Source organism: Penicillium atrosanguineum, assembly GCF_028827265.1.
Source record: "Penicillium atrosanguineum strain IBT 20685 chromosome Unknown utg000003l_segment0_segment0, whole genome shotgun sequence".
Classification (NCBI taxonomy): domain Eukaryota; kingdom Fungi; phylum Ascomycota; class Eurotiomycetes; order Eurotiales; family Aspergillaceae; genus Penicillium; species Penicillium atrosanguineum.
The window spans coordinates 3,687,062-3,701,693 of NW_026623135.1; the positions used below are offsets into that span (position 1 = coordinate 3,687,062).

Consider the following 14,632-nt stretch of genomic DNA (forward strand, 5'->3'; position numbering starts at 1 on the left):
CTTGGGAACGAGGCGTCGGGCATCGGGACTGAGGCGCCCAGCTCAATACCACCATTCATGGTAGGACTTTGGAGAGGCTGTCTGGAAGAAGTGAAAGGAGCAGTGGTGTGAGGAAATATGCATGGGATGCCTCTGTGGATGCATCTGGTGCATCGTCCCTGCTTGCGATCGCACTTTGCCTTGGCACTTGAACATTGCTGGCAGGACTTTTGTCGAGATCTAGAGTACCGCGAAGCTTTCATGGTATCTGGCTGCGCTGGCTGGCTTTTTGGCTCAGAGGCTTGTTTGCAATATCTATAAGAGATTGTCGAGTAATGGATGTAGTTGGGATTGCGGCCTGAGGCGGTCAACGGCTGACGGTATAAGGCGGACGTCCAAGTCGAACTCAAGCAAACAAAATTTCCCCGAGCACTTGAGGCGCTCATTTGTGCTTCTTGAAAATATTTTTGGAAGCCTGGTATAAATTTACGGTTGGGTCAAATTTTGGCAATGAAAATCCATGTAATATCTCCTATGAAGAGATCAATATGTATGCAAGATGATAAAATACATGCAAATCCCGACTCCAGGACACCACACTCCGAATAACGCTCCTATTTTTATCCTCCAACCCCGTACAGTCCGATTGCAGGAGTTTACCCAAGGCTGACGGTAAAATGGAAACTTTTATACATCAGCCTCGACGACTTCCTTAGAGGCAAAAGGAACCTCAAACACAACGGCACCGTTGCGACCTTGAGGAGCATCTCCCTCATGGTAATTGTTGGCATAGCACTTCCACCGGCCCAACCGATGCTCCTTGCCAATTGCAGCGACAATGCACAGACCCCGTACCTCGGGCTCTGTTTGAGGCTGAGATTTGGATGATTTCTGGCCCGACGATGCACCCTCGGGACGGCGCTCAAGAACGGCGATACCGTTGATGACACCCTTGAGTAATGGCTGTAGGTCGGCCTTTTGTGCTGGTGTGGCCTCAACTTCCATATCATCACCATTGGGGGTGCCGTCTTGCGCAAGAGAATGGCTGAGCTGTTGTGAAGGGGTGTCGACAATCGGTTGACCAGCACCAATAGGTCCCAGGGAAATAATGGTCTTCTTGTCATCCGAAATGCGCCACGCACGGACCCAGCCATCCCAACTACCACTCAGGACAATATCAGTACCCGGGAGAGTGGTCAGCGCTGTGATCCAGCGAGCTGTGGGCCGCATGTGCCGGGTGTTGTGGGCCGCAACCTCTGGGTCGGTCTCAGGCGATAGCTCATCCAGAGGAGGAATGGGGTCCACGCCATGTGCGAGAGCAATCGTATAAAGAGGCTTCTTCTTGTGCATTGACCAGAGCGAAATAGAGCCGGAGTCAGAGCCAGTCACAAAGTGAGAAGGCGGGAGCGGTGCAATGCAGTCGATATTGCTCTCACGGTAAGGCGCGTTCTTGGAGGCACCGCCTCGGAACACGAGCTGAGACTCATCAACGACCTTCCATAAACGTGCAGTTCGGTCACGAGCTCCAACACTGACACACTGATCAATAGTCATGGCAGCAACACCAGTGACGTGATCTTGGTGTCCGAACAATGTCTCGACATATGCATGACCGGCTGAGGAGATAGACCAGGTCTTTATTGTGCGGTCATAACTGCCCGAGAACAATTGTTCTCCGGAGCTCATGGTCGAGATGTGACGGGCGAAAGCCAAAGAAGCGACGGAATCACGATGCTGCGTGAAAGTCTTGGTCGGTGTAAGAGTCTCAGCATCCCAAATTACCAGCTTGTTATCGCTTCCACCAGTTGCAACGAACTTTCCGGAGGGAGAGACCGCAACACACAGGATATTCCCTGTGTGTCCTTGCACCTCGCCATTAATTTTGCGAGTACCACGGAAGTATCTGACTCGCTTAGGAGTCTTGCGTTGGGGACGAGGAGGCCGCTTTGAATTCGGGTCGGCAGGTTTCGGTTCGGCTGGAGTCGCCAACTCCCACTTGATCAAGGTCTTGTCTTTGCTAACGGTGTAGACATACGGCGCATAAACGGCGATAGAAGTGGTAGACTGCGTGTCGGAGCGGAAGAAAGAGTGAGAAGCGGTGGGAAACGATAGTTTTGAGCCAAGTAGGCGAAACACTCTGCCTTTGAATTCATCGACATCCTCCTTCAGCCTCTCCGCAATCAGATCTCGATCAATGTCTGCTGCGTCGAATCCAACTTCGTCAACTTCATCCCGGACGTTGCCCAAGTAGCGTTCAGCGAGTTTCAATCGTCGGTCTGCGGCCGTCTCGCCATCGTCCGAGTCGGAATCGGATTCTTCGCCCGATTGTGCGGACGCAATTTCGTCACCTTCGTCCAGGTCACTTCCAGAGATTGATTCCTCTCTTTCCCTGGCTCGTCGACCTCCAGCGCCTTCGTTCTGGGCATCGACACCCCGTTTCTTAGATCCTGGTGCTGCGGCGCGGTCGTCTCTCTTGCGCTTGCGCTGGGAAGCGGGGACAGTGAAAAAAGAAGACATGGCGATCTTCAGGAGACGATTTCCAATATATGTCCCTGTCAATATTTGCGGGTAAAAAGCCCCGGGCAGGAAAGTGAGGTTCGTAGAAGTCGAGTCTGCGCGGATCAACTTTTTTTTTCGGGGAAAAAGCGCTGCTCGGCGGCGGCTTAGTCACCAAGGTAGCTGAGAGCTCCAGGCTTCAAGCTCGCCGCGCGGTCATCATTCAACCACATCTTTCCTTCATCGCCCTTTTTGAACCTCACCTTTTCGTTTTACGCTTGTTTCCCACTCATCGCAAATATGTAAGTCCCTGGTACCTATTGTTCGCCAATCCAATGGAACGCAGCTGACAGTCCGTGCTTGCCAGGGAGGTTCTCTTGGGTATCACTGGCAAAGACTTCGTCATTATGGCCGCATCAAAGGCCGTAATGCGAGGCCCGACCATCATTAAGGCCGAGGATGACAAGACACGGCAACTGAACCCCCACACGCTCATGGCTTTCTCCGGAGAGGCTGGAGATACCGGTGAGTAGCTCGTGATTTACAACGGAACTTTACCAGACTCTGACGATCGTTGGTTTCTAGTGCAATTCGCGGAATTCATCCAAGCCAACATCAAATTGTACTCGATGCGCAACGATACCGAACTCAGCCCCGCCGCCGTTTCCAACTTCGTCCGAGGAGAGCTGGCACGCAGCTTGCGATCACGAAGCCCGTACACCGTCAACCTGTTGTTGGGAGGTCTGGATCCCGTCACTGAGGAGCCCAGCCTGTACTGGGTGGACTATCTCGCCTCGCTGGCACCTGTACCATACGCCGCCCATGGCTATGCCCAGTACGTCTTGACCTTTTCGGATATCGAGTCGAGTTGAGCTTCAGAACCATAAGTCCTAATGTTTATAGATACTACTGTCTTTCCCTCCTCGACAAGCACCACAACCCCAACATCTCTCTCGAAGAAGGCATGAAGCTCCTCGAGATGTGCACAGATGAGCTTAAGCGCCGGCTACCTATTGACTACAAGGGTGTACGTTTTACTTTTCTTTCTCTTATTAGTGCTTCACTAACCACTCTATACAGGTCTTGGTGAAGGTAGTGACGAAGGATGGTGTTAAGGAGATCCCTTTCGATAACGATCGTGTTGCGCGGAGTGCTTAATGGACGACATGCCAAGGTGTTTGTTGTATCATATCCTATGACGTTTGAATTAAATTTGATTACGGAATAACCTACACATAGGTGGCATAATGGGTACAATCTTTAGTAGCAGGATGGGAATTATAGACCTCCTTATTAGCCGTAAAATTACCTAAATCTATATAGAAGTGAAGCATTGAAACAACCGAACCGATCGGGCTGTTTGAACTGACGCGGTGCGCAACCCTGATGTTTGTCACGTTTGCATCCGTCTTCCCAAGCTCGCGGAACTAGAGATCTTCGACGTATCATTCACTTGCCACCAACACACCTCTGGACCGTCGCAATGTCAAAGAGACACGCAGAGCTGCCCTTGGAACAGAACTTTCCCGGGTCGCCAGCCTCGAAAAAAGTGCGCGTGGAGAATGATACCGAGGCCAATCTTCACAACAGCGCGCCCGCGCAACGAACCAGCGGCCAGGAGCTCGAGCAGGACGAGCGCAATGGCCTCGATATATTAGCAGCCGCCGACATGGAAGGAGAAGAGCTGCAGGAGGGGGCGCAAGATATGCCAGAGTCCTCGGATATTGATGAAGAGGTCTCCGCCCTCAGCGCGCCCAAGCGACAAACCCAGCCCATGGAAGGTTATGGCGACCTCTATCTCGACACCATCAACCGCAGTGTGCTAGATTTCGATTTCGAGAAGCTGTGTTCTATCAGTCTGTCAAATATCAACGTTTACGCTTGTCTGGTTTGCGGCAAATATTTCCAGGGACGCGGCCCCAAGTCGCATGCGTATTTTCACGCGCTTGAAGTTGGACATCACGTCTTCATCAATATTGCTTTGAAGAAGGTTTATGTCTTGCCTGAAGGCTATGAAGTCAAGAATCAGAGCTTGGATGATATCAAATATGTGGTGGATCCCCATTTCACCAAGGATGCGGTGGTGAAACTCGACAGAGAGGTGCACGACGCTTGGGATCTTTCGGGGTCACGGTACAGACCAGGATTTGTGGGAATGAATCAGATCAAGAAAAACGACTACTTTAATTGTGTCATTCAACTTCTGGCTCATGTCCATCCTATCCGGAACTTCTTCCTTCTCCACGAATTTCCAACACCAGGCACCCCAGAGCTCGTTCTTCGATTCAGAACTTTTGTGCGCAAGCTATGGAACCCAAAGGCATTCCGGTCCCATGTATCTCCGCATGAATTGCTGCAGGAAGTCGCTCTACGATCCTCGAAGCGCTTCACACTCAGCGAACAATCAGATCCCGTGGATTTCCTTTCCTGGTTTCTGAACACCCTTCACCTCTCACTGGGAGGCTCCAAGAAACCATCAAAAACACCGACGAGTGTCATTCATGCTACATTCCAGGGCCGCGTCAAGATCGAATCCCAGGCCATTACCGCGCACTCCGATACCCAAAACGCCCGTCTGGTCTTCACGGAATCTGGAGATATCAAAAGCAATGTCACGCCATTCATGATCCTCACACTGGATCTACCTCCAACCCCCCTGTTCCAATCCGCAAATCGCGAATCCATCATCCCTCAGGTCCCGTTGACTACCCTCCTCAACAAATACAACGGCCTCACAGCCTCTGAAAAGATGGCGCATCGTGTCCGACACCGCCTCCTCCATCCTCTCCCGCCTTTCCTATTTTTCCACATCAAGCGATTCAGCAAGAACCGCTTTGTTTCCGAGCGCAACCCAACAATTGTCACCTTCCCCTCCCCTCGTGGCCTCGACATGTCACCATACGTTGAGCCCAACCCAGAGGTTTGGCCTCCAGGCGAACCAATTATGTACGATCTCGTTGCCAACATCATTCTCGACCCCAGTATCGCGGCACCAGGTGCCACCGAAGACGCAGCTGACAAGGGTGTCAACGCCGCTTCCGGAGCCGCAGGATCCTCTTCTGGGGCCGGTGGAGGCAGCGAGAAGGTCTCCTGGCTTGTCCAGCTTCACGACAAGGCCGTCTCCGCTGAAAATTCTCGCCACCAAGGTGGTGCTGCAGAGCACTCTGAGTGGCTCGAGATTCAAGATCTGTTCGTCAAGCGCGCCGAGAGTGAGACTCTGTTCACACGCGAGGGCTACTTGATGGTCTGGGAGCGGCGCAAGGCTCCTGGACAGAAAGGAAAGGGCCGTGCGAAGTAAACTGAAAAACCATGGATCGAATAAGGGTAGTTTGGCTTGGGGATCTTTTGTTCGTATATTGGGGGTTTCTTGATTGTCCTCGGGGCAGAACCCGGGCATCTGTGTTAATGGCAGATCTGGTGTATTACTAAAAACATGACGACTTCACGCTACATTTTCAGCAGGACGTAAGATAAATGATTGTCAATGCATGAAAAGCGCTACATTATATGAGAAGACATTTGGCTTGATCACTTCAGACTCCCCCAGCCACAGAACTTTCGCCCAATCCTCATCGTGGAGCCAACCAGGAATCCCCAGACGCCTGCCCTTAGCGCGGCCTGCATGCCTCTCATAAGAAATAGTCTCCCAGTATATGCAAGTCTATCAGACCAAGAGCCTCCACCAAACCAGATATCCATGGAATAAAGATCTGAAAGTCGAGTTGTAGATGAAGGGTGTGTGGAAAGGTAAGAGTGGGCCAGAGAGCGCAGGGTAAGCGATTCCAAGGGAGAAAGAATTATAGTGCTGATAATAGCAGCAAGGTGTGATGCCAGCGAATCCACTGGGTGCGCAGAGAGAAGAGTAACCCGGTGAGCGATCATGGTCTGGTTAATGCCAGGTTGCCCAGGGAGGCGAGAAGCGAAATTCGGGAGTCCGAGGGCGGGGTCTACTGGAATATTTGCACCCTGGGCTGCTCCCACAGCCAATGGCAATTGACTGTCTGGCCCCTCGTCGTTCGGTTCCTCGACACCATCTGGAAGAATGTTGGGGACGTTCAAGGTTGGCCCTTCTTGTTGGGGAGGCGGGATGGGATGGCTAACTGCAATGGCCTCTTCTATCGAGTTTTGAGACTCTTCGTCATTCATAGGGAGGTCTTGAGCTGTTGTATAGCTCGCTCCTGCAGTTACATTTGAATCGCCATCTTGATCTGCCGTAATCCCTTGTTGGGCAGCCTGGCTCAAAATCAATGCCTCGAGGAACTCGGCAATCGATCTGCGGTCAGGTAGGGCCGAAGGCCGCAAGCTAGAGCCATTTCGGCTCGTTCTGGGCAGTAGGTTTGAGGCAATCCCCTGGCCTTGGACGCTGTGGCTTCGGTTGCCCAAAAGCTCCAGCTGCATCGTGATTATATCGGAACTTTGGTGAATCAAAGAGGCTCGAACACGAGGTGAAGTTGGGGGAGAAGTCTCCGGTGATGACGGGCGAGAAAACAGTGTGTTTGAGCGAGAGTTTTGTCGATCTGCTGTTGTATCCTCCCCGCCTGGTGTGTGGCTCAATTGACTCTGTGAAGCTGTGGTGTTCGAGTTGGCACTTGTTCGACCCAGTGTTGCCATTTCAGAGAAGAAATCGTTACTCATTTCTCCCGGCGATTGGGACATCCGATTTTCATTGGTGAGTACCTGGTGCATACCCAGGGCCAGCTCCGCCTCGGTCATGTGGGTAGGTCCTGCAACAATTGGCAGATCAGGCCGTCCAATTTCACCCGTGTTTGTACGGGAGAATGACCCCAGACGCCTTGCAAACCGATCCTCCGGTTCCTCGTCAAGAGGAAGGTTACGAAGTTGAACTTCTTCAAGCTCGTTTTGTAACGATTCAATTGAGTGTCGAAGCGTTTCTATTCTCTCCAATTGATTTCCATCCTTGGTTTTTGTGTCAACCTTTGGTTTTGACAAAAGACCGAAAAAAGAGAACAGCCATCCTTGGAAAGACCTCAGTTCGTACTTGATATCCTCAAATAATGTGAGCTTAACGCGGCGCATTTCCTCTGCGGATCTGCGTCCCAGAGTGGGGACCACCCAGTCGATAAGATTCTCTTCGTATGCGACTCGAATTGAAAGCTCGTCGACAACAGTAGGCTTCGGCAGCTGGCGACGAATAAGTCTGTAAATGCGCTCTTCAAGCTCCGGTCGCAAGTAAAAGGCAAATAGGAAGGTCAAAACTCCTGGGGATGCCATCAGGCGTAGAAAGAACCCACCAACCGACGGTATAGATAGCTCGGTAGGAACAGGGGGTAATTGAACCAGAGATTCTTTGCCAAATGGCACAAGGATGCGAAGGCTAGGAATAGCATTTGAAGGCACAAGAGAAAGAGACTGGAGCAGAGAGTACATGTAGGCTTCCACCGACAAAAGAAGGACTGAGCTTCTTGCCCTATAACTATCGTTAGCATGATAGGGACATAGCAAAGAAACAAAATGAAGAAGCTTACACATAATACGTGAGCCCGAAAAGAGATCTAACTCCGAGCGAGAGACTTCCACTGCCGGTGATATCCGCGAAGTAATCGCGTGCCGTGATAAAAACCCGCTTCAGTGGGTTGTCCCGAATGATGGCCAAGCCACTAGACACTGCCCATGCAGGGATGCCAGCTAAGTAGAATCCGAGTACTCCAGTCGCTCCACGCTCGGAGCGGATTACTTCAAGCAAAGCAGCATGCGTATAGTGTCGGTAAGCCTGTAGGACAAGCATCTCCATATTAGCACGAAAAGCAAAGTTTCTAGATGTAACCATACCTGAATTCGCCCGGTGAGAGATGAGGACCACCAGGTACCCAGGAATACGCAAAGTTGATCCACCGTGGTGATAACCAGGCCGAAGTCGTTCTCAGTGGCAATTTGGTTAATCTTCTCCTGTTCTCTGGAAGAGCTAGCGTTCCTGTCCTCGCCGCTGACAACAACTCCCATCGTAGAGAGGATGTCATTTTTTGCTCTGCGAAGCTCCCGCCCCAGGGCTTTTGATTCTGGATTGACTGGATGACCCCGAGCATCGTACTGCTGCATGTGACTATCGGAATGAATGTTGGACACCCTTCGTACCGGGTTCGAAGGATCCACTGCGGCAATCTCAGGTGGCTCATAAGGTGACCGGCCCTTGTAATCAGTTAGTATTGGCTATCACGAAGATCAAGAAATCAAAGCAATATGCTATTATGTTAGACAGACTTGTCCATTCTAGCTAAACAGCGCTGGTCCACATCATGCGAGGAGACTTCCACCAGCTTGTTGGACGGGCCGTCGTAAGGACAAGCTGATCAAGTCGCTATCATCCCATAGGAAAAATGGACATGAACCTGGCGCGACTAGGAATGAAGACTAGCGAACAGCGAAAGGAGGCTTACCAAAGCGAGCCGGTTTAAATAAGCCTGTCGGCCCATCGTGTGTAAATATGAGATCAAGACTCATCACTCGGTAAATGAGCGTGAATATTAGACAATCAAGTTGTTCATCGGACCGATATAAATATGGAAGACGAAGAAAGAAAGTAGAAAGTAGAAGGTGAGGCGTCGCGGCTAGGTGAGCTTATCTTATCGGTGCAAACAGTGCAAATGACCGAAAAAAGTTGCCCGCGAAAAGCTCGGGCTCTAAACTTCTGCTGTCGCAAAGGGCTGCGATTCACATAATGTCGAAGGCAATTGTTAAAACTACCTTCGAGGCGTCTCGCACGCTCCGCCCCATCTACACTGGTGGTAGCACGGCACTGAATGCCAGCGGCCGCATCTTGCTGACCTGCGTGGGCGAAGACGCTCTGATCGTCGATTTGGAGACTGGTGATCAGCTTGCCAGTCTCGAAGGAGTGAGTTGAATGTTCAATGCTGTCGCAGAGCCTATACTGATAAGTTTGATAGGATGGAGAAATTATTACGAGCTTGGCGAGTACGTCAACTTTTCACAGCGCTCATGAGACCCAATACTCACATTTTCTTTAGTTACGCCATCCGCTTCGCACGCCGTTGTCTGCTCTCGCTCTATGTCCATGCGCATTTACTCTCTGTCTCCGTTCGACGAAACTTCCAAGGTCATCGATGCGAAGCTTGTCCGGTCCCTCAAGCCCCACACTGCGCCTGTCGTGACAACCGCAATTGATCAGACCAGCACCCTTCTGGCCACAGGTGGTGCTGACGGTGCCATCAAGGTCTGGGATATCCGTGGAGGCTATGTGACGCACACTTTCCACGACCGTGGTGTCATCTCCGCGCTCTGCTTTTTCGAGGTTTCCGCTACGGAGAGCGACGCAAAGTCTTCGTCCAAGAAGAAGTCTAAGCGCAAGGCATCCGGAGACGATGACGAAGAGATGGACGAGGCTGCTTTGCATGCTACGGACTCTACAGCAGGCTTCCGACTGGCCAGTGGTAGTGAAGAGGGCAAAGTTCGCGTGTATGATTTGCACAAGAGGAAGTCCATTGCGTCGCTCGACTCGCACGTTTCGCTCGTGCGCAGTTTGTCATTCTCCCCGACCGAGAACGCACTTCTCTCTGCCTCCAGAGACAAAACTATTATTGTTTGGGACGCTCGTACCTGGAAAACTAGGAGAATTATTCCCGTGCTTGAGAGTGTGGAGGCTGCATCCTTCATTCTTGATAGCGGAGTTTGCGTGGTTGGTGGAGAGAATGGCAAGTTGCGCGCTTTTGATGTCAACCGCGGCAGCGAGATCACAGAGGACCAAGAAGCAGGAGAGGACTTTGAGACCATTGTGGCTATTCAGTACTCACCCGGTCTGCCCTTCATCATGACTGTGCACGCAGACCAGACTATCAGACTTCACTCGGTCGAGTCTTTGTCGGATTACAAGCCTGGCTCGACGCTGGAGCCATTGACCATCACACGCCGCATCTCCGGAAATGATGACGAGTTCATTGATCTGGCTTACGTTGGTGGTGATCGGTCAATGTTGGCGTTGGCTACCAACACCGAGGGCATTCGAATTGTCTCTGTTGCCCCTTCAGAAGATCGACCCTCAGTTCAAGGCGAGGAATTCTTTGGGGCTGACATCGCCCATCTCGAGGCTCACGACGATATCATTATCTGCCTTGACGTGGACTGGTCCGGGCACTGGCTTGTTACGGGTGGCAAGGACAACAAGGCCATTCTCTGGCGCATTGACCCCAAGAACAATTCTTATACTTGCTTTGCAACCCTGACCGGTCATGCCGAGTCATTGGGAGCGATTGCTCTGCCGCGGACTCCGCCTCCCGTTGACAGTGCAGCTTATAAAGACCCGGTCAACCACCCACCTCCGTTCCTTATTACAGGCTCTCAGGATAAGACTGTGAAGCGCTGGGATATTGGCAAGCTGGGTCCGCTTACTGGCGGCAAGCCGCACAACACTAAGGCAGTCTACACACGACGTGCTCATGAGAAAGATATCAACTCGCTTGATGTTGATGGAACGTCCTCCCTCTTTGCGTCCGCTTCCCAGGATAAGACTGTGAAGATCTTCGATGCTGAGGACGGATCCGCAATTGGCGTTCTTCGTGGTCACAAGCGTGGTGTTTGGGGTGTGCGATTTGCGCCTCAAAATACGCCCATCATCAACTCCGACGCCGGAACTAGCACCAGCCGAGGCCTCATTGCAACCGGTTCTGGTGACAAGACCATCAAGGTCTGGAGTTTGTCCGACTACAGTTGTCTTCTCACTTTTGAGGGCCACACAAACAGTGTCCTAAAGGTGATCTGGCTTCCTCCTCCCCAGGTCTCCAAGGCCAAGAACGACGATGATGACTCGGACGATGAGGATGTCCCTACCGGCAAGAACGTCGAGCAGACAAGACCTCTCATCGCTTCCGCAGCCGCAGACGGACTGGTCAAGATCTGGAGCCCATATACCGGCGAGCTCGAGACTACCCTCGACAATCACACCGACCGAGTCTGGTCTCTAGCCAGTCCGACTCCCTCCGGTTCACGTTCCGACGTGAAGCCCACATCCTCTAAATTCAACTCAACCCCCTACGCCCTGGCCAGTGGCTCCTCCGACTCTACTGTGACCTTCTGGACCGACACCACCTCCGCCACCTACACGGCCGCCGTACATGCCACCTCCGAGCGCGTCGAGCAAGACCAGCAGCTGCAGAACTACATCCGCGCAGGCGCCTACCGCGAAGCCATCACCCTGGCCCTTCAGCTCAACCACCCCGGTCGTCTTCTCTCCCTCTTCACATCTGCCATTGACGCAGCTGATGACCCTACTCTGCCAGCTGAGGAGCGTGAGCGTGCATCTGGCAGTCTGACTGGTAACCCATCTATTGACGAGGTGCTGCAGTCTCTCGACTCTACGAACCTGCGCACTCTGTTGCTCCGTCTGCGTGACTGGAACACCAACGCGCGTACCTCCCGCGTGGCCCAGCGTGTCCTCTTTGCTCTTTTCCGGTCTTACCCTGCCTCGACCTTCGTCGAACTGGCTACCCAGTCTGTTCGCGGTAAGGACGGTCGTGCGGCAGCTGGTCTGAAGGATATTCTTCAAGCTCTCGCTTCGTACACGGAGCGCCATTACCGCCGTGTCGAGGAGCTGTCGGATGATAGTTACCTCGTGGAGTGGGTGCTTGGTGAGATGGACGGTGGTGTAGGTCTTGGTGGACTTGGCCTGATGAATCTGGATGAGGCTAAGGGCAATGGGGAGGTGCCGGAGCACGAGAAGGATGTGATTATGTTGGAGACTTAAGTCTGCATTGCATCTTGTGTATATTGACGGCGCTTTGTCTTGGAGTATATCGGGCTAGTGGGAAAGGATAAAAGCATCTACTTTCTCATAGAATTGAACTGTTATGTCACTTGATTTCAGTCTGAGCTGTAGTATTCAGGGTATCTCTATTTTTGGAGTAGTAGGCTAGATGCCATCTTTGTAGGCTGAAGTATACATTTGCGGAGACAACTCCCATTTCCATGGTCGATGCATGCGATGCATAGAAATCCGCCTAATATTCATTATTTAATCGTCCCTCCGGCTTCGACGAGAATCGCGGTCACGATCTCGGTCTCGGTCGTTCCGAGACGAATGAGACGTGTGCCTGGAGCTGCTGTACTTATCGTCACGGTGTCGTCGATCACCATCACGATCCCTGTCCCGGCGAGAAACTTTATCATCATCGCGATCCCGTCGTCGATCTCTGTCGCGGTCGCGTTCACGGTCACGATCACGATATGACCGATCATCTTTGCGACGGTCATCATCGTCGTAGCGCGAGCGCCTGGAGGAATGGCGACTGGCAGATGAGCTTCGGTCTCTCCTTGAAGATCCAGTCCTCCGGTCAGAGCGATCATCGTCGTAGTCACGCTTACGGTAGTCTCGATCTCGATCACTATCGCGTCCACTCTTCTCCAAGTTGTGATCCCGGCGTTCGCGCCAGTCGTCCTTGGCGGGCTCGGACTTCGACGCTTTCTTCAATTCTTCGAGCTCTGCCTCTGTAATGTGCTCGCCCGTTTTCTTGTTTTGCATGGTGATTGGCATATACACACCCTCAGTGTTTCCGTTCCCATTCTCCTCGCCCGCCTTCCTAGACGCCTTGCGCATGGCTGCTTTTCCCCACGCACCGAACTCGGCTTCGGCGCCCTTTCCATCTGTTGAGTCCTTGGCTCCAATACCCAGGAAGCCAGGGCGTCTCTCTGGAACACGAGGCTTGTTACCGTCCGCTTTGGCAGCCGACCCATAATTGCCCCGCCCGATGGATTGCCCGTCTTTCCAGCCCATTCCACGGAGAAGCGCAGCTCCGAATTCTTCGACTGGAATGGCATTATATTGGTCTAAGGTAGCGGGTTCGGGCCGAGATAGCACGTCTGTTCGGAAAGAGCTTGTCTCATCGTATCGGCCAGGCGCTTCGTCCTCGTCATCTCGAGACATAGATGCCTCAATAACAAGATCTGACCTCCGCTCCACCTCACCTTTGCTCTCGCTGATCAATGCCTGCATAGCAAGCTGGTCGTCCGTGAGAGGCTTGGTCTCTCCTGCCGGTTTTGCATCCGGCATGGGCCGGTCTTCGTCCGCCGTAGCGGTTGTCTCTTGATCCGCAGGCTTATCAACGAAGCTGAGGCCGTAAGCCATACTCGGGCCCTCCGTCTCAACCGCACCGCCAGGAGGTGCCTGTCCAGTTCGTTGGGCTTCTTGTAAAGCCTGGACCTCAGCTGGGAGTAGATTCTTCTTGCTTTTCTTCGAATTCGTACCAGCCCTATCGCGCCAGTTATTTTTGCTCGTGACCGGAATAACCAGTGGCTCGTTCGCATCGTTAATAGCCTTTCCGTCCGCGGTAATTGCTTCACCAGTGAGTGTATCGAAGCCGGCGACTTCCTTGTGAGCGGGGGCGCTCTCCTCTTCATCTGAAGACTCACCACCATGACCAAGGTGGTGTGGACGGCGGGGAAGAGCATGACTCTTGTTTGCGCCAGGTCGCCCGCGACTCGACTGAAGGTTGAAGGCGGTTTTCTTGGCACGTCCGTTTGAACTAGATGATAGGGAAAACACTTTTGCAGATGGTTGACCGCCACCGTTGCGGTCACCCGGGGCCTGCGATGAGGACATCGCGACAGCAGGAGATTTGGAGAGTGAAAGATGTTTTGGGGCAACGAGATGTCGAAGATTTGACAAGAGAGCTCCAAGGCGGTGGCAAAAGCGGAAGGGACGTGCACATCCTGAGCCCTAAGATACATCAAGTCAAAGATGTACAGATTAGGCATTTACATCATATTTTACCAGTGAGCTCTACAACGAGAGAATGATTGGAAAAAGACCCAAATTCGAAACTAATCATACATTTCATGTTCGTTAATTTCCCGGGTTGCACCGAACCAGAAGTTTTCGCCAATCCCATGAAAAAAAAATACATGCTCAAATCAATAAGTTCGCAGCGCTGGTAAGAACGTAGCCAGCGCTTTATCTGGTCCATTTAGTTAATGAACTCGGTAGCTGGTTCGGAGGGGTGTAAAAAAACTCGACAGGCAAAAGCGTCGAGGGGAAATAAGGTTAAAAGCAAGTTGCGCCACCACCCCGAACCACCGACAGAAAGAGAAAGGCAGAGAGAATAAATCAAGGTAGGAAGGAGTAGTGAAAGGGTATATACAGTAGAAGGAGAAGAAGGTAGGAGGTAAGAGTAAGGGTATTAGACGGGACAATGGC

General features: G+C 52.1%; 6 protein-coding genes across 6 annotated transcripts; 3 read left to right on the top strand and 3 right to left on the bottom strand.

The window, feature by feature from the left end:
- Positions 1 to 666: 666 nt before the first annotated feature.
- N7443_004820 (ribosomal RNA-processing protein RRP9) lies at positions 667 to 2,496 on the bottom strand (the record flags this gene model as incomplete). Its single annotated transcript, XM_056884876.1, has 1 exon — positions 667 to 2,496. One exon carries the CDS (start codon positions 2,494 to 2,496, stop codon positions 667 to 669), a length of 1,830 nt encoding a protein of 609 aa, XP_056743154.1.
- Positions 2,497 to 2,828: 332 nt separating this feature from the next.
- pre1 (proteasome core particle subunit beta 4) lies at positions 2,829 to 3,633 on the top strand (the record flags this gene model as incomplete). The annotated part of the gene is made up of 4 exons (XM_056884877.1): positions 2,829 to 3,000; positions 3,061 to 3,310; positions 3,379 to 3,502; positions 3,556 to 3,633. Coding segments are annotated over 4 exons (624 nt in total), but the record flags the coding sequence as incomplete, so codon positions are not given.
- Positions 3,634 to 3,958: 325 nt separating this feature from the next.
- Positions 3,959 to 5,773, top strand: N7443_004822 (ubiquitin carboxyl-terminal hydrolase family protein; the record flags this gene model as incomplete). The annotated part of the gene is made up of 1 exon (XM_056884878.1): positions 3,959 to 5,773. One exon carries the CDS (start codon positions 3,959 to 3,961, stop codon positions 5,771 to 5,773), a length of 1,815 nt encoding a protein of 604 aa, XP_056743156.1.
- A 230-nt stretch (positions 5,774 to 6,003) lies between these two features.
- N7443_004823 (uncharacterized protein) lies at positions 6,004 to 8,906 on the bottom strand (the record flags this gene model as incomplete). Its single annotated transcript, XM_056884879.1, has 4 exons — positions 6,004 to 7,903; positions 7,962 to 8,206; positions 8,266 to 8,622; positions 8,871 to 8,906. 4 exons carry the CDS (start codon positions 8,904 to 8,906, stop codon positions 6,004 to 6,006), a joined length of 2,538 nt encoding a protein of 845 aa, XP_056743157.1.
- A 245-nt stretch (positions 8,907 to 9,151) lies between these two features.
- Positions 9,152 to 12,187, top strand: N7443_004824 (U3 snoRNA-associated protein UTP13; the record flags this gene model as incomplete). Its single annotated transcript, XM_056884880.1, has 3 exons — positions 9,152 to 9,325; positions 9,378 to 9,405; positions 9,459 to 12,187. 3 exons carry the CDS (start codon positions 9,152 to 9,154, stop codon positions 12,185 to 12,187), a joined length of 2,931 nt encoding a protein of 976 aa, XP_056743158.1.
- Positions 12,188 to 12,454: 267 nt separating this feature from the next.
- spp2 (spliceosome ATPase-activating subunit SPP2) lies at positions 12,455 to 14,038 on the bottom strand (the record flags this gene model as incomplete). Its single annotated transcript, XM_056884881.1, has 1 exon — positions 12,455 to 14,038. One exon carries the CDS (start codon positions 14,036 to 14,038, stop codon positions 12,455 to 12,457), a length of 1,584 nt encoding a protein of 527 aa, XP_056743159.1.
- Between the last annotated feature and the right edge of the window lie 594 nt (positions 14,039 to 14,632).